General features: G+C 43.3%; 1 protein-coding gene across 5 annotated transcripts in view; it reads right to left on the reverse strand.

The window, feature by feature from the left end:
* The window catches only part of ift122 (intraflagellar transport 122 homolog (Chlamydomonas)), a 32,327-nt gene that overhangs the window by 4,209 nt on the left and 8,118 nt on the right, over window positions 1–20,000 (reverse strand). For 2 of the 5 annotated variants that reach the window (XR_014118899.1, XR_014118898.1), the window contains exons 8-23: window positions 17,474–17,549; window positions 15,462–15,653; window positions 14,659–14,797; window positions 13,163–13,365; window positions 12,185–12,322; window positions 10,453–10,617; window positions 9,740–9,937; window positions 9,473–9,613; window positions 9,224–9,277; window positions 7,692–7,853; window positions 7,082–7,248; window positions 6,016–6,187; window positions 5,464–5,566; window positions 3,669–3,809; window positions 3,426–3,523; window positions 1–1,317 (exon numbers count right to left, since the gene is read on the reverse strand). The exon at window positions 1–1,317 is cut by the window's left edge and continues 878 nt beyond it. Coding sequence is in view for 3 of the 5 variants with exons in the window: in XM_081703578.1 (XP_081559704.1) it covers window positions 1,217–1,317; window positions 3,426–3,523; window positions 3,669–3,809; window positions 5,464–5,566; window positions 6,016–6,187; window positions 7,082–7,248; window positions 7,692–7,853; window positions 9,224–9,277; window positions 9,473–9,613; window positions 9,740–9,937; window positions 10,453–10,617; window positions 12,185–12,322; window positions 13,163–13,365; window positions 14,659–14,797; window positions 15,462–15,653; window positions 17,474–17,549 (2,250 nt within the window). In the remaining 2 variants the exon portion in view is untranslated. The remainder of the gene's footprint in view (window positions 1,318–3,425; window positions 3,524–3,668; window positions 3,810–5,463; window positions 5,567–6,015; window positions 6,188–7,081; window positions 7,249–7,691; window positions 7,854–9,223; window positions 9,278–9,472; window positions 9,614–9,739; window positions 9,938–10,452; window positions 10,618–12,184; window positions 12,323–13,162; window positions 13,366–14,658; window positions 14,798–15,461; window positions 15,654–17,473; window positions 17,550–20,000) is intronic. The other 3 variants (XM_081703578.1, XM_035536134.2, XM_081703579.1) reach the window with 2 other exon arrangements.

Raw genomic sequence — 20,000 nt, forward strand, 5'->3', positions numbered from 1 at the left:
CATTCCTTCACACGCTTGGTCTCCACCACCTCCACGTACTCCATCATGCTCTCTTCCTGTCGCTTCTTTGTGCTTCTGCCCTCCTTCTCCTGTCCTCCTTGGGCCCTCCTTTCCCACCTCCCATCACCTTTTGTTCACAATTCATGTCATATTTGGTTATAGAGCACACACTGGATGTTCTTTTTAAAGCAACGGTGCCAAAAATTCTTCTAAATGGTCCCATCCTGACTGGTTCCCAGGACAGTGTGAGAACATTTCTGGAGGAAGTGGATTAGGCCAAGATACTGAATAAATCTTGGCCTGGTTCACGCACATTATGGTAAGACAGAAAAAAACATCTACATGTTGCAGTTCTGGTTTGGGCCAAATCAAAATAGATATCATTTGGGTAAGACCATAGTGGTAAATATGTAGTAATTAATAAATATATTAATTATTAGTACACTTTCTCTCATGCCTGTTTTCTTGTCTCTCTGTCTCCAAAATCCTACGGCAAGAACCCATAATATGGACATTTTCTCCGGGGTTATTTTTTCCCCTCATCACTCAACACTCTGCCATGTCTGTCTCAATTTTATATCTGTGTTAGTCATTTTTCAACCTTTTATCTTACACTCTCCAATGTGATATAGCAGCTGCCATACACTCATCGCCTCGTCATCATGAACATCTGGTAGCTCCCATGAAGGAGTTGGAGGAGCACGTGCTTATGTGTGGTAGAGACAGCGAGACAGCATGAGAGAGGGAAAGACAGCGAGCTACAGAAGAGGCCCAAATGACAACCAATTATCACAGATTCCGGAAATCTAAATTCGTCTTTTGCCTTTACGCCGTCGGGTTCGCCGTCACCCTCTCAGTGCCCCTCTCGCTTTCTTGCTCGCGTGCTCTCTGACCTGAATGGAGGGGCAAACGCAGCACGCTTTCTCCGAGTGTTTCCTCACCTAGATCACTTCATTTCACTTCTTAATTCTAAAAGTCGAGGTGACAAAAGTTAATATGCATTCACTTCACGATCGAATCCCACCAGGTCTCAGCTCCAGCACCCACATACAGGCTGCATTCTAACTCTGTGAATTCTTGATTCAAGTGAGCGCTCATTAAAAAGGTTACTAGATGAACGAGAGGGTACCAAAGAGACCCTCCAGACATTGAAGGGTCAGTGCGTGTGTGTTTGTGTGGGTGTGTGTGTGTGCGCGTGTGTATTCGTGAAGGATACACTTTGGAGATGCCCAATGGAATGTCTTTGGTCAAGTTGTGGAAGAGAAATCTTGATAGGTTGAAAAGGGTCTCGGGCATGTTTGAACTGAAGGGCTCAACCTAAGAGGGGAGAGAAGCCAGAGAGGCAGAATGTTCATTTTGGACTAGAAAGATCAATCTATGCTTTCCAGCACACCTGTACCATTCTCCCAATGGATCACTAACACTTTTAATATTGACACTGTATTGGAAGCAGAATGTATTCATTTGAATATATGAACATTTAAGCACAACACGTGCACATTGCTAATATGCTAATTTGCACAAATAAAAGTTTAACACATTCATTAAACCAATAAACAATTTATTCTCACCTAGTCTCAGTGCTTAATTGTCTGCCTAGAAATAATGCACTTGTGTATTTCATATTGTTGCACTTTATAGTTACTAATTCAGGTCCAACTGAAAGGCAAGCTCCACCCAAAATTCTGCTTCAAATGGATTTTTTTCCTGCTGTTTCAAAAAAACAAAAAAAACAAAAAACAAAAACAAAACTAAACTAAACTAAACTAAATGACAAGATCTTCACCATAACGGACAAGAGGAGCATGTCCGAGTCCGACTACAATGCATGGCCCACCCACTACAAAACACACCCATTTGAGAACAGCCAGTCCTTTTTCAGCTTTGGAATTTTCTTAAAAATACTTAACATACTTAACATAACTAACACAAAAACAGCCAACATTTACACTCATTTGCTTCAATGCAAATGAGAAACAGACATGTTACGAACTTCAGGAACAGCCCTCAGCCCCGCACGGCCACGCCCACTCGCACACCCCCCTGATCTGACTCACCAGAATTCTAGCACACACCTGATTCCTATTCCCCTCATTACCTACCCCTTTATAAGTTTCTCCTCCCCGCATACTAGTCACGAAGTACTGCTCCTATGTGGCGTACTGAGCGTTTCCTCATACTGTGCGTTTCCCCGGTTACTGACTCCTGCCTGCTTTCTAGACCTCGTCTCCTGCCTGACCCTCGGACACCTCCCGAACGCTACCCCGCGCTTCGACCCCGGATCGACCTGACCACGTTTACCTGTCTTACTGCACGTATTAATTTGGTTGCTAAAATAAAACCTCTGCAACTGGATCTTCTTCTACATGTGTGCATTCATTACACATAACCACTGAAATAATTTAATAATTTTAAATATATAGATACATAGAACTGAATAAATTTTTTTTTTTAAAAGCAATGTCTTGAAGAATGCTTCAAGTGCCCCAAAAACCTAGAGCTTCTGCTTCCACATATATGATTTCTCTCCTGCCTTTCTCAAGTGGCTTGATGGCTGTTCTGTTTAGACCGAGTGATGATGCTTTGGAGTTGAGGTCCTGATAGACAGGAGAGAGACAAGCAGTCTCGTGCTGTAGCTGAAACAAAGGCCAAGCAGCCGCACTGTGTACAGTTGATATGATAGGCACGGTCACCAAGACCGTAAATAGTCACTCTGAACGCAGACGTTCCCAAGATCAAGTTCTAACAAAAAGACAAAAATCACCGTTGCTGTAAACACTGAGGTGAACTCCAGCCTCCACTGGACTATAAATATTTGCACCAAAATCAGCATAGTATTTACAAAATAAAACAATTTCACCTTAAATAATCCCATGCTTTGCTTGTGAAATGTTGAGACGCAGTCTGCAGGCTATTCCTTTAAATTGGCTTTTTAAAAACTTTTGCATGAAGTTTTTTTTTAAGTTTGGATTTATCATGTTGGGATGGAGTGCTAAAGAAACAGAAACCACTTGTGGAAACGTGGTGGCCCTGGTGTCGGCTTGGAATGGGAACAGCAGTGTGCGCTAAATTCATTTTTGTTACAGCTCATCTGGCCTCAGGCCCCCCCGCATTGCTGCTACAAAATATCATCCAAATGAAGATGAAGAAATCATGGTCATAGTTTTTGCTATTTTAGGAAGGGCAATTGCAACTGCTAGATTATGACTGCTAATTACCCTAATAATTATTCTTATCCAACTGCTAGATTATGGCTGCCAATTACCCTAATAACTATTCTTATCCAACTGCTAGATTATGCCTCCTAATTACCCTAATAATGATCCTTATCCAACTGTTAGATTATATTTCCTAATTATGCTAATAAAAATAATACTAATTGAAAAAGGGCGTGAATGAACAGTTATTATGCATATTGGCCTTACCATGTAGCGATATATGGAATGGTACACATGGTACAGCTCAGCCAAGTGCTGAAAACTGTGAAACTTCTCCAGCATCTCTGCCTTCTTTTCCCCATCATCTGAGAAGGAAATACAAAAGCAGACGCAACGCCACGCAGTTTGCGGAGGTATGCAAGCACTCAGAAGGCTAACAGACCTACTCCAAAACAACGACAACAACCCACTCAATGAAACAGGTCAGTTTTAATCAGATTTCGAACCCACCTCGTGCTATGTCTAGACACTGCATGGAAAGCATCCAGTAGTAGTATGAGGCATCGTTGAACCTGCTCTCCACGACGGCATTGTGTGTGAGCTGCTCCAGCACCTTAACGGCTTCCGCTTGCCGCCCGGCCTTGTGGAAAGCTGGGAAAGGAAAAGGAACAGAGATGAAATCCCAGGAAAGTGTATTCACTAGTCATGAAAACAGTGTCATCACTAGTCATGCAGTGATAATCCAGCTAAAGACAAAAGCGGCACAGTGACTCTGTACGTGCGGTGAAACAGCTGATCTGTTTCATTGGGTAATAATTACAAGTCAAACAAGAAAAAAGCAAAAACCACACAGTCAAAGAGCACCCAAAGAGTTCAGAGAAGGAAACGGCAAAAAAATGCCTACTGAAATATAATCATTCCTGCGACTCAGATTCAATACTTGATCAAGTCAGAAATCCATCAACACTGTGCAAATGTCTGATAAAGATTCTCAATAAACGATGGTGATGTCTGCGGTTTGCAAGCCAAGTTATTTACGTTATTTACAGCACTGAATCAATCAATCATTGTGAAAATTAAGAAACGCAGCATTAGAAGGAAGAAAACCACGCACATGTCGGCACTAGATATTACAGGATGGATTAAATTTTACATGTAAACCCTTGCAACTCGCCATTTTTTAAATTCAACTTGGCCCTCAGATGAAAGACAACTCTGACACTCAAACTTGGCTTAAACCTTCAGCGTTGATTTGTGTCCAAGGGATTTAAAGCAAATTCAAGAGCCTCGATCAGATGATCATTACATTTAGCACTTCAAGCTGAGAAACTCTGTTGACTTTAGCCTCTTTCATCAATTAAGTCTTTGCGTATGATATTTTCCCTTAATCACCCTGATCTGGCATTTAGTCATGCACAACTCTACGTTCAACCAAAGAACCTTTCCCTCATTTCCCCTCCGCTCTTCCAGCTGCCAGCCGTCACGGTCTCACACAGGGAAGCCTGGCCAGAGCCCTGCAGCTCACCCGCACGCCAAAGGCAATTTTGTCATAATGTACACAAGTCTTACAAGCCTCCCCTCCTGCAACCTAATCTCTGCCGTAACTCACTTCAGACAGACGTCAAGAGAGTAAGGGAGCAGGAGGGAACGAGAGGCCATTAGTGGACGTCAAAACAGCGTCGTTCTTCGAAACCGGAGGAGGATTTAGCGGCCAAGCCCCCCGGGTCGCTATCTCAGCCTAATCAAACGCAGCTTTGCGCCAGCGCGACCCCTGCCGTGACCTCAGGCAGCGAGTTTCTTCGGGGTCGGGGCTCCATTAGCCGCGGCCGTATCGGGTCGAGGCGCGCGGGTGGCGCATTTATCAGAGGGACTCTGACACGGCTGGTGCGTGTAACTCAGCTGCGGCGGTTTAGAAAAGTGACCACGATAAACGGTGGTCTAATGTGCTCTGCTTGGTTGCAGACACACGCACAGACCGTGGGGATGAATTCCTTAGTTACCGAAATGGGGCGGGTGTGAGGGTGCGTGTGCGTGCGTGCATTACGGAGTCACGAGGCATCTATGCGTCACTGCGTGTTAATCATCTCCTGTTGCCAATTATAATCAGCAGAAACACAATAGTGGATTCTGGCCAGTAAGACAATCAGTGCCTCGCAGAACAATGCCCATTTCACACTCTCCAGCAATACGGCAGACGTGGAGTTTGACGCTTCTGCACACTTTTTCCGATTGTAACGTGGACGTGTAATTATAATCTGCCACTCTTGCAGGGAAGATTACGCAGGCACCCGTGCACTCAGGTCACCTTTCTGGGCCTCCTCGAAGCGGTCGTTTTCAGCCAGCCACTGTGCGTATGGCACATAGACGTCATCCTTGTACTGAGAATGCTTCCCCACCAGACTGAATGCCTGTGGACAACAGCCAAACAAGTTTTCACATTTCACTTTTGCTGATAACTGGTAGATTTGTATTAGCTAATTATAAACCAATTTCCTGACTGAACATTTATGTCACATTTGTATGTAAATCTGACATTGAATCTTCCCACATTTTGGCTTCCATCTAGTATAGAATATTTCATTAGAATCTAAAGTCTCTTGAGTCCTATGTCTGGCAATATGTTCTTGAGTGCTTAGATGTGATGAATGTTAAAAAGTTTTAAAGATTCTTTCATTCAGTACAATTGCTAATGTTGGCTCTATTTTGGGCACCTTTTCATACTTAAAATGTAAAGCGTTCCACGCTGCATTCTGCACTACACATTCCAACTATATGCAAGAAAGCACATTTGGAAATGATGACTCATTTATTAGTGTAAATGACATGCACGAACACACACACACACACAATTTCACACCTCATCCCAGTGCTTGGCCTCTACATGGAGCTGCACCAGGGCTTTCAGGTCACCCATCTTGGAGTAGGTCTCAGCTGCGTAACCATGGTGATTCAGCTTCTTGAAAAATTCGGCACACCTGGCCAAGGGCTCCCGCTCCGCTTTATCGAGCTTTCGTGCCAAATCTATCAACCTGCAGAGAGGCGGCGAGACAGGGAGAGAGAGAAAGAGAGAGAAAGAGAGAGGGGCTTGTTTTACATTTTTGCTTATCTAATATAAAGATAGAAACTGTAATAGCAGAGAAGCTCAAACAATGCAGATTCATTATGCCTGTTTTTCATGACATGTACAGCCAATGATCCATGAAATAGGTTCCATTTTATTGTTTTCCTCTGTTCTTGCCTGTGGTTTAATTATGTGTTGTCGTCTACATTGTTATTATCTGGTAAATGTGAGGATGCAGTCTTTAGTATTCTGCACTGCTGCTGTGTTAAGAGGGAGGGTTGAAAACAGGCCGAAAGAAAACCCAGAGGAGGAAAAGTAAGCAGGATAGGATGGGGGAAAGTGTCTGAGAAGAGAACCACCGGTCGGACGGCGATTGTCTAATGGTTTCAGTTATCTGGGCCCTTCTGAGTGTTTATTTGGCAGTGCTCAGCTCACACGTATAGGGGGACAGGAGGTGTGCTCCAGAAGCAACTCTAAGAGAGCTTTACTCTGTTTAATCTTTATTACAGTGGATAATGGGTCTCTCTCTCTCTCTCTCTCTCTCTCTCATATACACATACAAACATGCAACCCCCCCCCCCCCCAATTCAGAGCAAATATTTCAACATCTATAAGGGGAACTACATCACTTCTTAGAGTTCTGCAAACAGGGCAAAAACAGTTTCACATGTCCCCATGTGTGTATAGTGTCGTGACAAGGGAGTACCATCTCAGGCCACCATTATACTGAGGACTATCTGCTAAGTGCACTCTTATTCAGAATATGTATGTGTGTGTGCGCGTGTGTGTGTGTGTGTGTGTGTGCGCGGGCGCGCGTGTGTGTGGCTATGTGTTAGCATGTGTGTGTGTGTCTGGAGCTCACATGTCCACCCAGCCGTGCATGCCAATGATCTCAATGGCTTTCATGTTTTCTCCTGCAGTCAGGTACATTTCAGCAGCAGTACGGGGCTCCTTGCTGTTCTTTGCCCAGTCTGCCTGCTTCTTCATCAATAGCTTTGTGTCTTTAGGGTCTCCTGAGGCCAGAAAGTCCTGTTACACAAAGCACACACACACACACACACACACACACACACACACACACATGCAAAAGAACAATTCTTTTACAATTTCTACTAAACAAAATCCAACAAAGCTCAAATGTTTCCAGGTTTAAACAAATCAAGAACACATTACTGTTTTTTTTCTTTTCACCCTTTATTAGGACAGGTCTTCCCCTGCTATCTTTTACACTAAACCAGTCAGAGCAGAGGCCCACACATACACATACAAAAATATACAGCTGTCAGAACATGGAAACACACACACACAAAAACTAAAAGGAAGAAAAATAAATATACCACAGGAACACAGACAGAACACACACTATGCTGCCACTAATGATCAAAGATTCATCTAAATATGACAAACACACTCAACACACACATACAGAGACACACACACACAAACCCTCCCCCACACACGCAGACACACACCTTGGCATATTCAAACATGCGTAGGTCAGTGTACATGGTGAGGGCTCTGTTGTCATGGCCGCTCTTCTTGTAGAGTTTGGCAGCCTCGTGGAACTTCCCCTGGTAAGCATAAACGTCCGCTAGAAAGAGCTCGCTGTTATTTTCACCTCTCTTCTTCCTTTCCTGTGCAAAGTACACCAAAGACACACAAACGAATTGACAAACTCGGGACATGCACCAAAAGACATACACTCTGTGCGAGTTTAAGTAAATGAGAACTTGCACTCATTTCTATGTACTAACACTGAAGTGCTAGGACAGAAAAAAATAACTCACTTGCAAAATTTGGCCTTCTTGCAAATTTCACTAAATTCCATTCCTTTCGAAAGAATGTTCAGAAAATGCAAATATAGGCAAAGCACTGTGCTTCTCTTGCTATGGTTTTATTTAACTAAACCATTTTGAACCTTTCACAGCCCCCAATGTTCATGGTGTTTGCTGATCACATCGATATCAATCAGGAGTAAATGTTTTCAAACCATGCAGCTGCTAATTACACGAACAGCAGAATTAATTAATATTTGAAAAAGTTTATTAGGCTATGCCATAAAAAATATTAGACATCTGTAGCATATGATACCAATTGGCTTATGTTGACAGTTTGGTATGCATCTTTCCATCAGTCTTAATGGCTTTGAAATTTTTCTAACCATATGGAGAATATGCCATGATGATTAGATTATAAATTCAGCACAATAATTTAAATTCATTTTGATTAAAAGTCAAAAAATGAATATACAAAATCAAATTCACACAAAAATTGTACATTTAAATGGAGTTGCACAATTCTCATTGAAGACACACACCCACACACACCCACACACCATCAAATATACTACTAAATCTCTCTCTCTCACACCCCATATCATCTGCCCAGGACCAGCTTTTATGAGAAACATCTATTCATTGATCCACTGAAGCTCAATGATCCATTCTTCCCAGCATGGTGACATCAAAAGCAATTCTCCAACACAAAGGCCCCTCCTCTTCACGCTGCCGGCCAGGGGTCAGCGCCGCCTTATCTCACACACAGTTCAAAACACATGAACGCATTTAGATCTCAAATGTTGCGATTAAATTCTTTCTCATGAGACTGCTCCAGTTTCCTCAGACCTCCTCAGCTTTTTGAGGTGTGGACACAATGAGAGAGAGTGAGTGAGTGAGTGAGTGAGTGAGGCGGGGGGGGGGGGGGGGGTCACTTAGCACCAATAAATGAGATGAAGGAGTTGGAGTCCCCAGGAAGTCGCAGTGATTACAACTTAATTCTCAATGAAGTGTTGGAGGTCAAGTTACATCTCTTACATGCAGACTGGAACTGTGATACTGCGCTGAAAGCATATTTTTGACAAATTACAGCATGAATCTAGGAAGCGTGAGGGCTATCGTGAATTGAGTGGTGGAATGTTTTGGTTTGATAGTACTTGACAGCACATGCGACTGAGAGGAAAACTGAATGAGGTGAAGACAAAATGAGTGAACCTTAAAGAACTTACCTCAATGCTGTTGATGAGCTCAAGATAGCGCAGGTCTCGAACTCTGATAAAGGCCTAGAAAAAGACAGACTAGGCAGATGCAGCCAAATTCATTTCATTCTCTCTTTAAACTGGAAACAGATTACTACTTTTCTCTTTTGGGACTGTAAGAATGGACTTGCTGAAAAACCATCAAGCCTTAAACTTTGCTTCTATCATATGGTAATACACTGCTCTAGTAATGACATGCATGTGTGCGATTTTACTGACCTTCTTGGCTGTGTCAAAGTCGAGCCCTTCCAGAGCCTCTGTGGCCAGATCTCTCCAGTCACTATCAGTCACCCCCAGGCAAGCGATCTGATAGGCTTCCTTAAACATCCGCCTCTCCAGATACTGATACATGGGTGCCGACTATAAAGGAGTGGTAAATGTCTAGTAAATGTGAGCAAATCTGAGCAAAATTTCACCACATGAAAAAAAAAACCTGCAAGTGCTAAATGTTCTACACATGCCTGTGAAGGGACCTAGCAGACACACCTGAGGCACCTCAACAGCAGCCATCGAGTAGACGTGGAGGCAGAAGATCTTTGAGCCGTTGTAGCCCACCACGAAGCCCTGCATCTTCTGCTGGTGCACGGGGAAGTTGCTCGCCTTGATGTTCAGATAGCTGCTGCCGGAGAAACATAGCATGTCCTCACACTGGGTGTTCCAGGCTACGCTATTCGCATTGGGCTCCTGAACAAACAAGCGTGTACACACACACACACACACACACACACACACACACACACACACACACACACACACACACACACACACACACACACACACACACACACGGGTGGGGGACTATGAATGTGGCCTAAATCTAAAGGAGTGACTGATGTGCCATGAAAATGAACCTATATTGCAACCTCTTTGGAGAAGAGAGATCTGCCTAAATTGTGTGTTCCTAAAAAATATTTTTGCTCACGTCAAATATATAGCATGCATATCTCAAAGATGACTAATTTTCCTTAAATGATTGGATACCACTGTCACCGTTAAACCTGTAAAGTTTGCTAATCACGGCCTCATGCCATGTTCTTATGCTCTGGTCTCGAACACTTATGATGGCTTTGTGACTTGCGGAAGGCAGTGGTGCACTGATTTAAACTGCACCTCAGCAGCGTGGAAGTAGCCAAATCCCTCTAGGGAAGCGCAGAGCGCCAGGGATGCATGAATGGGTGGATCTGGGATGGGCTCCTAACCTGGAAGAGCAGCTCCTTGGTGTGGATGTCATAGACCATGCAAGTACTGTGCTCATCCACCACAGCCAGCTTCCTGCGTGACGTGCTCATGTCCAGGCAGCGCACGGACGTGCTCTGCTTCAGCAGCAGGATGGGGAACGGGTTGTCAACAAAGATCTTCAGAATCTAGAGGACCAGAGGGTGCATGTTGGACAAAAACTCCCACGTGGAGATATACAAGGGTGGCAGTAGAACATCGCCTTACAATTCCGCTTGACAAAGACGTGTGAACTCTAAGCACTTCCTCAATTTGCACTTGTGCTCTTTTGCTGTTCCTCTGGCTCTGGCCCTGAAATATAAGCCTTGAGACTGTATTTGCAAATTTGCACCTGCATTCCCTATGTGTTATATTAGACTACACAATTAAAGGTGTATTAGTAACAACTAACTGTGTTAATGCTACATTCTTTAACCTTCCCCCTGCCATCCTATCATTTGCACCCTCAACACTGATTGCTTGTATCACTGTATTAAAATGCAGACCTGTTTAAATCCAATAAATTGTCAAATCCTTGTACATACAAAGTCCTATAAATATATGTCAAACATTAAGAATCACAAGTTTAACAAACTGACAACTGGTACTTAATATAAAGCAAGAATAAATATACATTCAATAAATACAAAAGTTAACTGAAACTAATGGGAGTTTCAGACTTGATGGTAGTGGCATAAATCCTTGCTATATCTTGGCTCGGGAGACTGGCAGCACTGCACATTTGATGCTGAACAATCATCGTTCACGTCCTTGCATGAGTTTGTAGGTCATCGGGGAGGAGGGTCAAGAAATTTCGATCATGGTTACAAAAGCGCTAAGCGTTATGCTTGCGAGAAAGAAAAAAAAATTAATGTGGCCCCTGCCCTGAGTGTCAGGAAAAGGACAGTATGGGCTGGCTATGCTTCCAAGAGAAACTGACGTAATCAATAACATGTCAAGAACATTACATAAATGTAGCTAGCTACCAGGTTCGCTGTGTGAAAACAGTAGACGGAGGAAAAAAAGGTTAGGTTTTGGGTATACTATGATGAAAGCACATGTTTTAATATCACATGGTTTCACAATCACTATAACTGAAATCAGCAGCAACAGCAGGATCCCTCTTTCTTTTCGCCGTGGTTACATATGTTCCAGAGAGCACTCTGTCCTCCTATTGGTCAGTGTCAAGGAACAGATCGAACTAGTTGACAGACTGGGTGAGAAACCAACAAAACATTTGGACTTTTCACTGGCCGGTTGCAAGTCGTCCCAGGTACCACATTGCTGTTCTTCGGTGATTATTTCACACTACAAGCCCTGTTCCTTGTTTCCCATGCTGGAAATTTGTCAGCTATGGCAAAATCACAGCAAAACCAGATTGAATTTATGTACTCAATCTGGCACGAGACTAAATCAGACAGCAAGTAAAAGTGTCACTAATCCGATTTTTACACTTCATATGTGACCCAGATGTTGTGTGGCAGTGTAAACATCAAAATAAATACATTTATTTAAAAAATGACAAAAACCCACACTAAATCTGACATTTTCAGTGATTTTCATGATAATGTTAACAACCGTACAAATTTCATTTAGTCCAAAAAATCTGATTTTTACCACTTTTACCTGCTTTGTGAACTTAGCCTAAGTTTATTGTTTGCAAGTAAGGATATACATTTTTTTTTGCAAATTAATCAATTCATATTATACACTCACTGCTCCATTTTTCAGGCCAACAAGAAGCCCCTCCCTCCCCGGTGGGCCTCCAATCACTTTGATGTAGCGAATCAGAGACTCCATGATCCATTCTTTCTCCTTTACGCTGCTGAATGACAAACACTGCAGTCTCTTCTCCTAAACACACACACACACACACACACACACACACACACACACACACACACACACACACACACACACACACACAAATATAAACATATCCGGGCAACTTTTTCTTTCTCTGGCAGCAGAGGACACCACAGCTACACCCACCAAAATCAGAGCTCCAGTATTATGCCATGCCATGCCAATTACAAGCTACTCAGAATGAAATGAAACAGTATGCTGGATTAGACTCCAAGTAAAAGATGCCTGACTCTGACATGAAACAGAAAGAGCCAGCAGAAGCACTTTATGAGAAGAAAACACCTTTTGTCTCATGGGGAAGGGTAGTAGATTGAAGAGATTAACATCCTGTTAAAAGGATCTGTGAGTGAATCACACTCGATGTCTGTATCTGTTACACACACACACACACAGGCATGTATAAACCGCAGACTGAAACCAGAGTGGATCAAGCAGTTGAACCAGACAGTGGTGAAGACTCTTGTCTCAGTAACTCCCACTGCCTGAGTGTGCAACCTTTGTCTCTTGCTCTCTCTCACACACACACACACACACACACACACACACACACACACACACACACACACACACACACACACACACAGCTGTAAACAGTTAAATAAACCATGTGGTGTGTGTATGACTCCAGTAAGCACGCCCTCTGGGTAAAGATAAAACTTACTTAACGGTACTTAAATCACTTGATGTGCTGATGTTTAACAGGCATGACTTGGTGTGGTTTAAACCAGAGATAATCATGTCCACCTCCAATTCGTCCAGAATGCTGGATTGAACGTCCGGCTTTCATACAGCTAAAACTCATTTTCCTTCTAACACTGTGCTATTTACCTGGCAGAGGATAATGTGTTGGGAGCAAACAACCAGTAGATTGCACTCAAAGCGTCGACAGATTTTCTCTTTGACCCGGTAGTGCATGTCCGAGGAGTCGTCTGAACTGAGCTCGTATATTAGGATCTTCTCGGGCAGCTGGATGGCTAACCGGCTTCTGTAGATGGCGATCTTTTTCACCAGCTCGCGGCACTTTATACGCACTAGAGGGGGGAGAATGAGGAGGGAAGAACTTAATTATTATTATACTCCATCTATCCTTAACACACAATTATGACAAAAATTACCATGAATATGATGAACATTATGTATACATGCATACACATGCAGAAGCACACACACATACATACACACCCTGATCAGCCACAACTTTATAACCATTGACAGGAAAGAGAATAACACTGATAATTTGGTTACAATGGCACCAGTCATGGGGTGAGGTATATTAGGCAGCAAGTGAACAGTCACTTCTTGAAGTTATGTGCTGGAAGCAGAAAAAATGGGTAAGTGTTAAGGATCTAAGTGACTTTGACAATCTCCAAATTTTGATGGCTAGACGACTGGATCAGAGCATCTCCAAAATGGCAAGTCTTGTGGGATGTTCCGGGTATGCATCAGTTAGTACCAACCAAAAGCAGTCCAAGCAAGGAGAACTAGTGGACCAGCGACCACTGATGCTTGAGGGGAACGAAGACTAGTCTGTTTTGTTCGATCCCACAGAAAGAACTACTGTAGCACAGAATACCAAAAAGGTTAATGCTGGCAATGACAAAGGTGTCAGAACACACAGTGCACCACAGCTCACTGTAGATGGACATGTGTGGCCACAGATCGTTCTCAATGCCCATGCTGGCCCCTGTCCACTGTAGAATGTGCCTAGAATGGGCACGTGAGCATCAGAACTGGACCGTGGACCAATGGAAGGTGGTAGCCTGGGCTGATGAATCACATTTCTTTCACTTCATTTGGACAGCCGGATGAGTGTGCACCACTTACCAGGAGAAGAGATGGCACCAGGATGCACTATGGGAAGGAGGCATGTTTGATGCTCTGGGCAATGTTCTATTGGGAAACCTTGGCTCCTGGCATTCATGCAAATGTTACTTAGACACGTAGCCCTTACCTAAATGTTGTTGCAGACCAATTAAAACCCTTCATGGCAATGGTATTCCTTAATGGTAGTAGCCTCTTTCAGCAGGATAATGCACCCAGTTCATGACTCAGTTGCCTTCAAATCCCCCAAACCTGAATCCGATTGAGCATGACAAATTTTCAATCCATGGAGGCCTCGCCTCGCAACTCACAAGACTTACGCGGCTAACGTCTTGGTGCCAGATCCCCCAGAGGTCTTGTGAATACATGCCTTGGAGGGTCAGAAGTATTTTGGTTTGGTGGTTTTAATGTTATGGCTGATCAACGTGCTGGAATCTGGTTAGCATTATGTTTTGTCCACAACAGGCCTGATTAGTTGTTAACTCTGAAGAAGAAGAGAGTACCTTTCTGTTCGGTGATGAGGTGCTGGACAATGACGTCAGTCATGCTGTCCCTGTAGGCATAACGGTCTTTATATAGTCCGTGCACTGTGCTGAACACCAAATGGAAGAATGCTATAGTGCCATCCTGACAACCCACTACCTGAAACATCATCAACAGGGGTAATAAAGTTACAGAAAATTGTTAATAAAGAAGTGAAAAGAGAACCTACATGCCACTAACAATTAATGCAACGTTTAATCTAGTGGGAAGAGCTCAGCATGATCTCATGCGTAGAGTGTCGTCATGTGTTGTCCTATGTTGTTTTTCTTTATTAGTTGCATTAACTTTTTAGGATCGAAGTGTTGCTCTATAAGGCCCACTGCAGGTGTTCTGCAGGGTTAATTGTTTTTTGTTTTTTGCATGCCAAATAAGCTCATGCTACTGGCCAGTGCAACACAAAAGTGAAAGAAATCTGAAAGAACCTGAGCCGAGGTGCAGGATAGTTTTTATTAGTAACAATTTTTTCTCTCTTTTTCTCTCACTCACTCACAGACACACACACACACACACGCACACACACACACACACACACACACACCAAAAAAAGAGTTTCTAAATCAGGCTCTACTATAAGCCTTGGCACTTCATGCCTGTAAATCTGGCTATGCTGGTGATAAGGTTAGCCATTCGATAGCTCATACAAGTGACAGACTTTGATATTAATTGCTACAGGAGCCACAAATGACAATGCTCACTGCAACTAGCGCCCTCAACCCACTACCCGAATTTAAAAGCAATTAAACGAACAACTCCAAAGGCTCACCACGTAATTGGAGTCTGGTTTGACCCGACAGGTCCAGACCCATGAGTTCTGCTCTGTGATGGTTCCAAGCCGGACGCCGTCTTTGGTGTAGAGGGACGCCTGCTTGTCTGAGCCTCCCATCACTATGTACTCCCCCTTGGAGAAGTAGCTCACGCAGCAGGGGTCGAAGTTCAGCTGTCTTTCCTTCCCGATCTGAACAAAAGAACAATTCAATAAAATACAAGCCCAGTCTGTAGAACTGTACGTCCTATGGAAGGAGCAGGGGTTTCCAACTCAGTCAGGGTGCTGCATGTTGCTAAAAAAGAGAGTAGGAACAGATGTGTAAATGAAAAATACCCTGAACGTCTAACGTCGCCCAGGCCTACAAACATCAAAAGATTTTTTTTCTTACTTGATTAGTAAAGACGATTGGGCAACATTTTAAAAAAAGATAAATAAAGAACATATTACTTTTACTACTATGAATTGAAACCAAATATATTATTGAGTCACAATCTTTTTGATTTAGGAGGACTTAAACTTCTCTGAAACAAGTGTGTTGGCTTCAGAACACAAAGCCCTGAACTAAAGAAGAAGGACAAGCAAATTGCAGCACATCCATTCAGTTGCATCCCACAATTCACAAATCTTCCTTTCTCTTAGCATCAAAAACAGGGCCATGTGTTACGCGTAATCGACTAAAAAAGAGACCTGCGTTACCATTTGAGACCTTAGAGGATATTATAAATCATGGAGATTTCGCTGCGAAGCCGCTTGTAGCACCGCGCAGATACACAGCGGCGCGGCGGCATACTGCACTGTCAGCTCCCCAGCGCTTCCACATGCACATTTTTCAGTCGGACAGCTCAATGTGATGCGTTCCTGCTAACTGGAGGTGTGGGACATGCTAGCGCCTGGGACCAAACGCGACTGGTGGCAGACGAGAGGCAGTTTCAGTGATACAGTAGTAAAGCATGGGGGATATGAGAGGGAGGGAGAGAGGGGGAACGCTCGGATCCCATAGTTCAGTATGATATAGCGTCTGGGTCCTGTCTACCCATTCAGTGTCTTCACATCAAATCCCCTTTAGCTGTCTAGGCAGCGCCTGACCAAGATAGGACCCATTATTTGTTTCTAAATAGCCCTTACTCTACCGGCCATGGAGATCTGTTACTGCAAGTCATGTCAAACCTATGAAATGTTCCACACCATGTATGTTCGCGAATGCACACAAATGCACACAGAGCATCTGTTTCCTCTCACCGTGAACCCTGGACCACTGACGAAACTGGCCTCCATTCTTTCCCCCCTTGGACAACAGCACTTTTTTATGTGCCACTATTAATAGCGCTGTAATGCAAACAGCATGTGCGGGGAGAGACAGAAAGAAAGAGCGAGAAAGAAAGAAACAGAGAGTGAGAATGCAGAGCGAGCTGCCCTTCAGGCTAATGTTTTATGACAGTGAAACAAGCAGCTAGCAGCAATCTGCCCTTAATTACTACACTTCCCATGAGTAGCTGGGGGGGCAGGGGGGAATGGTGACTTACACATTACAATTAGAAAGCTGCAGGAGTGGTGGTGGTGGGGTTCTGTATTTCTTAACAGGTCAAGTGCCACAGGGGAATTGGAGATCTAAAACTGGGTCACCATTACAAATAACATTTGAAATCTCACTCTAAAGAGCTTGAGTTCTGATTGGCTTACTGGTATACAAACAGGAAGAAACTGATGGTATACAGATCCAACAGAACAACAATTGGTAGGTGTTAACCTGGGGATTTGAGCACACAGTCTCCTGGTCTTAGGTCAAGACTCAATCAGTACTGAACTGGTGCTTATTATTTTAATTTGCTTTTCTCCCTAACTGAGTTACTGTATTTTAAAAATACACCATACATCACATTACATCAAATATGGATGGTAATTCCAGTGCTGAATAATAAAAATTGAAGATCAGTGATGAACCCTGTATCACCTAGCTGTCAGTGACCTATAAGAGTTAAGAGATCAAATGGTTCAGAAGAGATGTGTACCTGCTTCCCGCTGAGCTGGTAGAAGGACAGCCTTTGGCCCCAGTCAGCTACTGCCAGGATATCGTGGTGGTCATCCCTATATATGCACATGTGAGCACACACAGACACTCATTTGACTTTAGGAATTAGCTTGCTGTGCCTGGTCTTCAGAAAAGTTTCAATATATGGCCAAAAGTATGTGGATACCACTTAAAACTATTGAGTTCAGGCATTTCAGCCACCTACTGCTAACAGACGACCTTGCCAGTAGAATGGGCTGTACTGAAGAGCTCAGTAATACTGTCACAGGGTGCAACTCAGAAGTCAAATCATGACATTTCTAATCTGCCAGATCTGCTCTGGTCAACTGTAAATGCTGTTATTGTGAAATGAAAGGTTCTAGGAGGAATAACAGCTTGGCAACGCAATGGTAAACCACATATAAAATCACATCCTCTGTTGCATCGTTTGCTCCAGAGTTCCGAACATCCTCTGAAACCAACATCAGCGCAAGGACTGTCTGTCCAGAGCTTCACGAAATAGGTTTCCGTGGCCAAGCAGCTGCATGCGATCACAGTGATCACTGCATGTGGTGCCAAGCGTCAGCTGGAGTGCTGTAAAGCATGCCGCCATTCTCAGGAGTTATGAGTCACGCTTCACCTCCTGGCAGCCCGACGGGTAAAGCTGGGACTGGCACGTGCCAAGAGAACGCTGCCCACAAGAATGCATAGTGCCAACAGTAAACTTTGGTGGTAGAGAGATAAAGGTCCGGGGTTGATTTTCAGGGTTTGGACTAGGCTCTGTAGTCAGGGCTCCAGCTCTCAGTCAAATGGCAAATTCCCTGACATTTCCATGACTTTCAAGCTGAGTTTCTATAACATATAATGAACAGAACAAGAACAATTTGGTTAAATGGGTCCGTAAAAACCAATAAACCATAACAACCACTCATACAGTATGGGAAATGTGTGAAAATAGAACATTTAGGTTTAGGTAAACTAAAACTTAAAGTTGCTACAAACATAATTGCCTGATATTCCATGACTTGTCTGAAAAACGGATCAAGTCTCCTGACTTCTAATGTCTGGAGACGACTTTTTAAAATTACCAGTGGAAACCCTGCTTAGTTCCAGTGAAGGGACCTAGATAGAAATTTGGACAATTTTATGCTTTGTGGCAACAGTTTGGAGAAGTCCATTTCCTGTGTCAGTATGATTGCGCCCCTGAGCACAAAGCCAGGTCCATGGTTTTTACTGGTTTGGGGTGGAGAAACTCCAGTGGCCTGCACAGAGCCCTGACCTCAAGCTCTTTCTATACCTGTAAGATGTACTAAAGCTTTTACAGTAAGCCTGTCTCTCTCATCCAACAGTGTCTGACCTCACATATGCTCTTTGGACTAAATGAGCACATAATTCCAGACACAATCCAAAATCTTGTGGAAACTGATCCCAAAAGAGCAGAGGCTGTTACACAAGAGTTCACTGCATGCCCATGATTTTGGAATACAATGTCCAACAAACACATATAGGTGTGATAGTCAGATGTCCACATACTTTTGGCCATATAATATATATTCTAATGATCAAAAGGCTTCTCATGGAGCATTTTCAAAACAATGAACCAAATCAATTTGTGCATAAAGTGTATATAAAACTGCATTGCTTTCTCAACTACACAAACATCTTTCAGTTTCAAGGTCTTTCTCAACTACACAAAGAGCATTGTTTAATTTTCAAGGTCTTATGCCACAGATGCAGTAACATTTATTGCAACACAACCCAAATTAAGTCATGGGAACTGGCAATGAATAGGCAGGCAGAACATATGAATGTAAAGTCTGAATTTTTGCTTCTGAGAAGGTGCATGTAAATGTATCAGAGAAGGGTTTTTTCACGGATGCCCTGACATACACCAAATTTAGCGCAAAATAGGGAAGTTTGACAATTGGTTGTCAGGAGAGGTACCACATTACAGTATAATATATATATATATATATATATATATATATATATATATATATATATATATATATATACACATACATACATACATACATACATACATACATATATACACACACACACACACACACACACACACACACACACACACACACACAATGTTAAAATGCTGTTTGTCGACTACAGTTCAGCATTTAACACTATCATCCCCTCCCTCCTCACTACTAAGTTGGAGGATCTAGGACTGCATACATCCCTGTGCAACTGGATCTCCAACTTCCTAACAGACAGACCACAATCAGTACGGGTAGGCAACTGCGCCTCATCCACCCTCACCCTCAGCACTGGAGCTCCTCAGGGTTGTGTCCTAAGCCCCCTGCTCTACTCACTGTACACCCACGACTGCACAGCCACTTCTGGCTACACAATCATTGTCAAGTTTGCTGACGACACCGCTGTCATGGGTCTGATCTCGGACAACGACGAGAGGGCCTACCTGGAGGAGATTAAACACCTGGAAAACTGGTGCCAGGAAAATAATCTCCTCCTAAACGTCAGTAAGACAAAGAAGCTGATCGTGGATTGCA

The sequence above is a fragment of the Electrophorus electricus genome, chromosome 20 (genome assembly GCF_041902795.1).
Source record: "Electrophorus electricus isolate QZ-2024a chromosome 20, ASM4190279v1, whole genome shotgun sequence".
Taxonomy (NCBI): Eukaryota; Metazoa; Chordata; class Actinopteri; order Gymnotiformes; family Gymnotidae; genus Electrophorus; species Electrophorus electricus.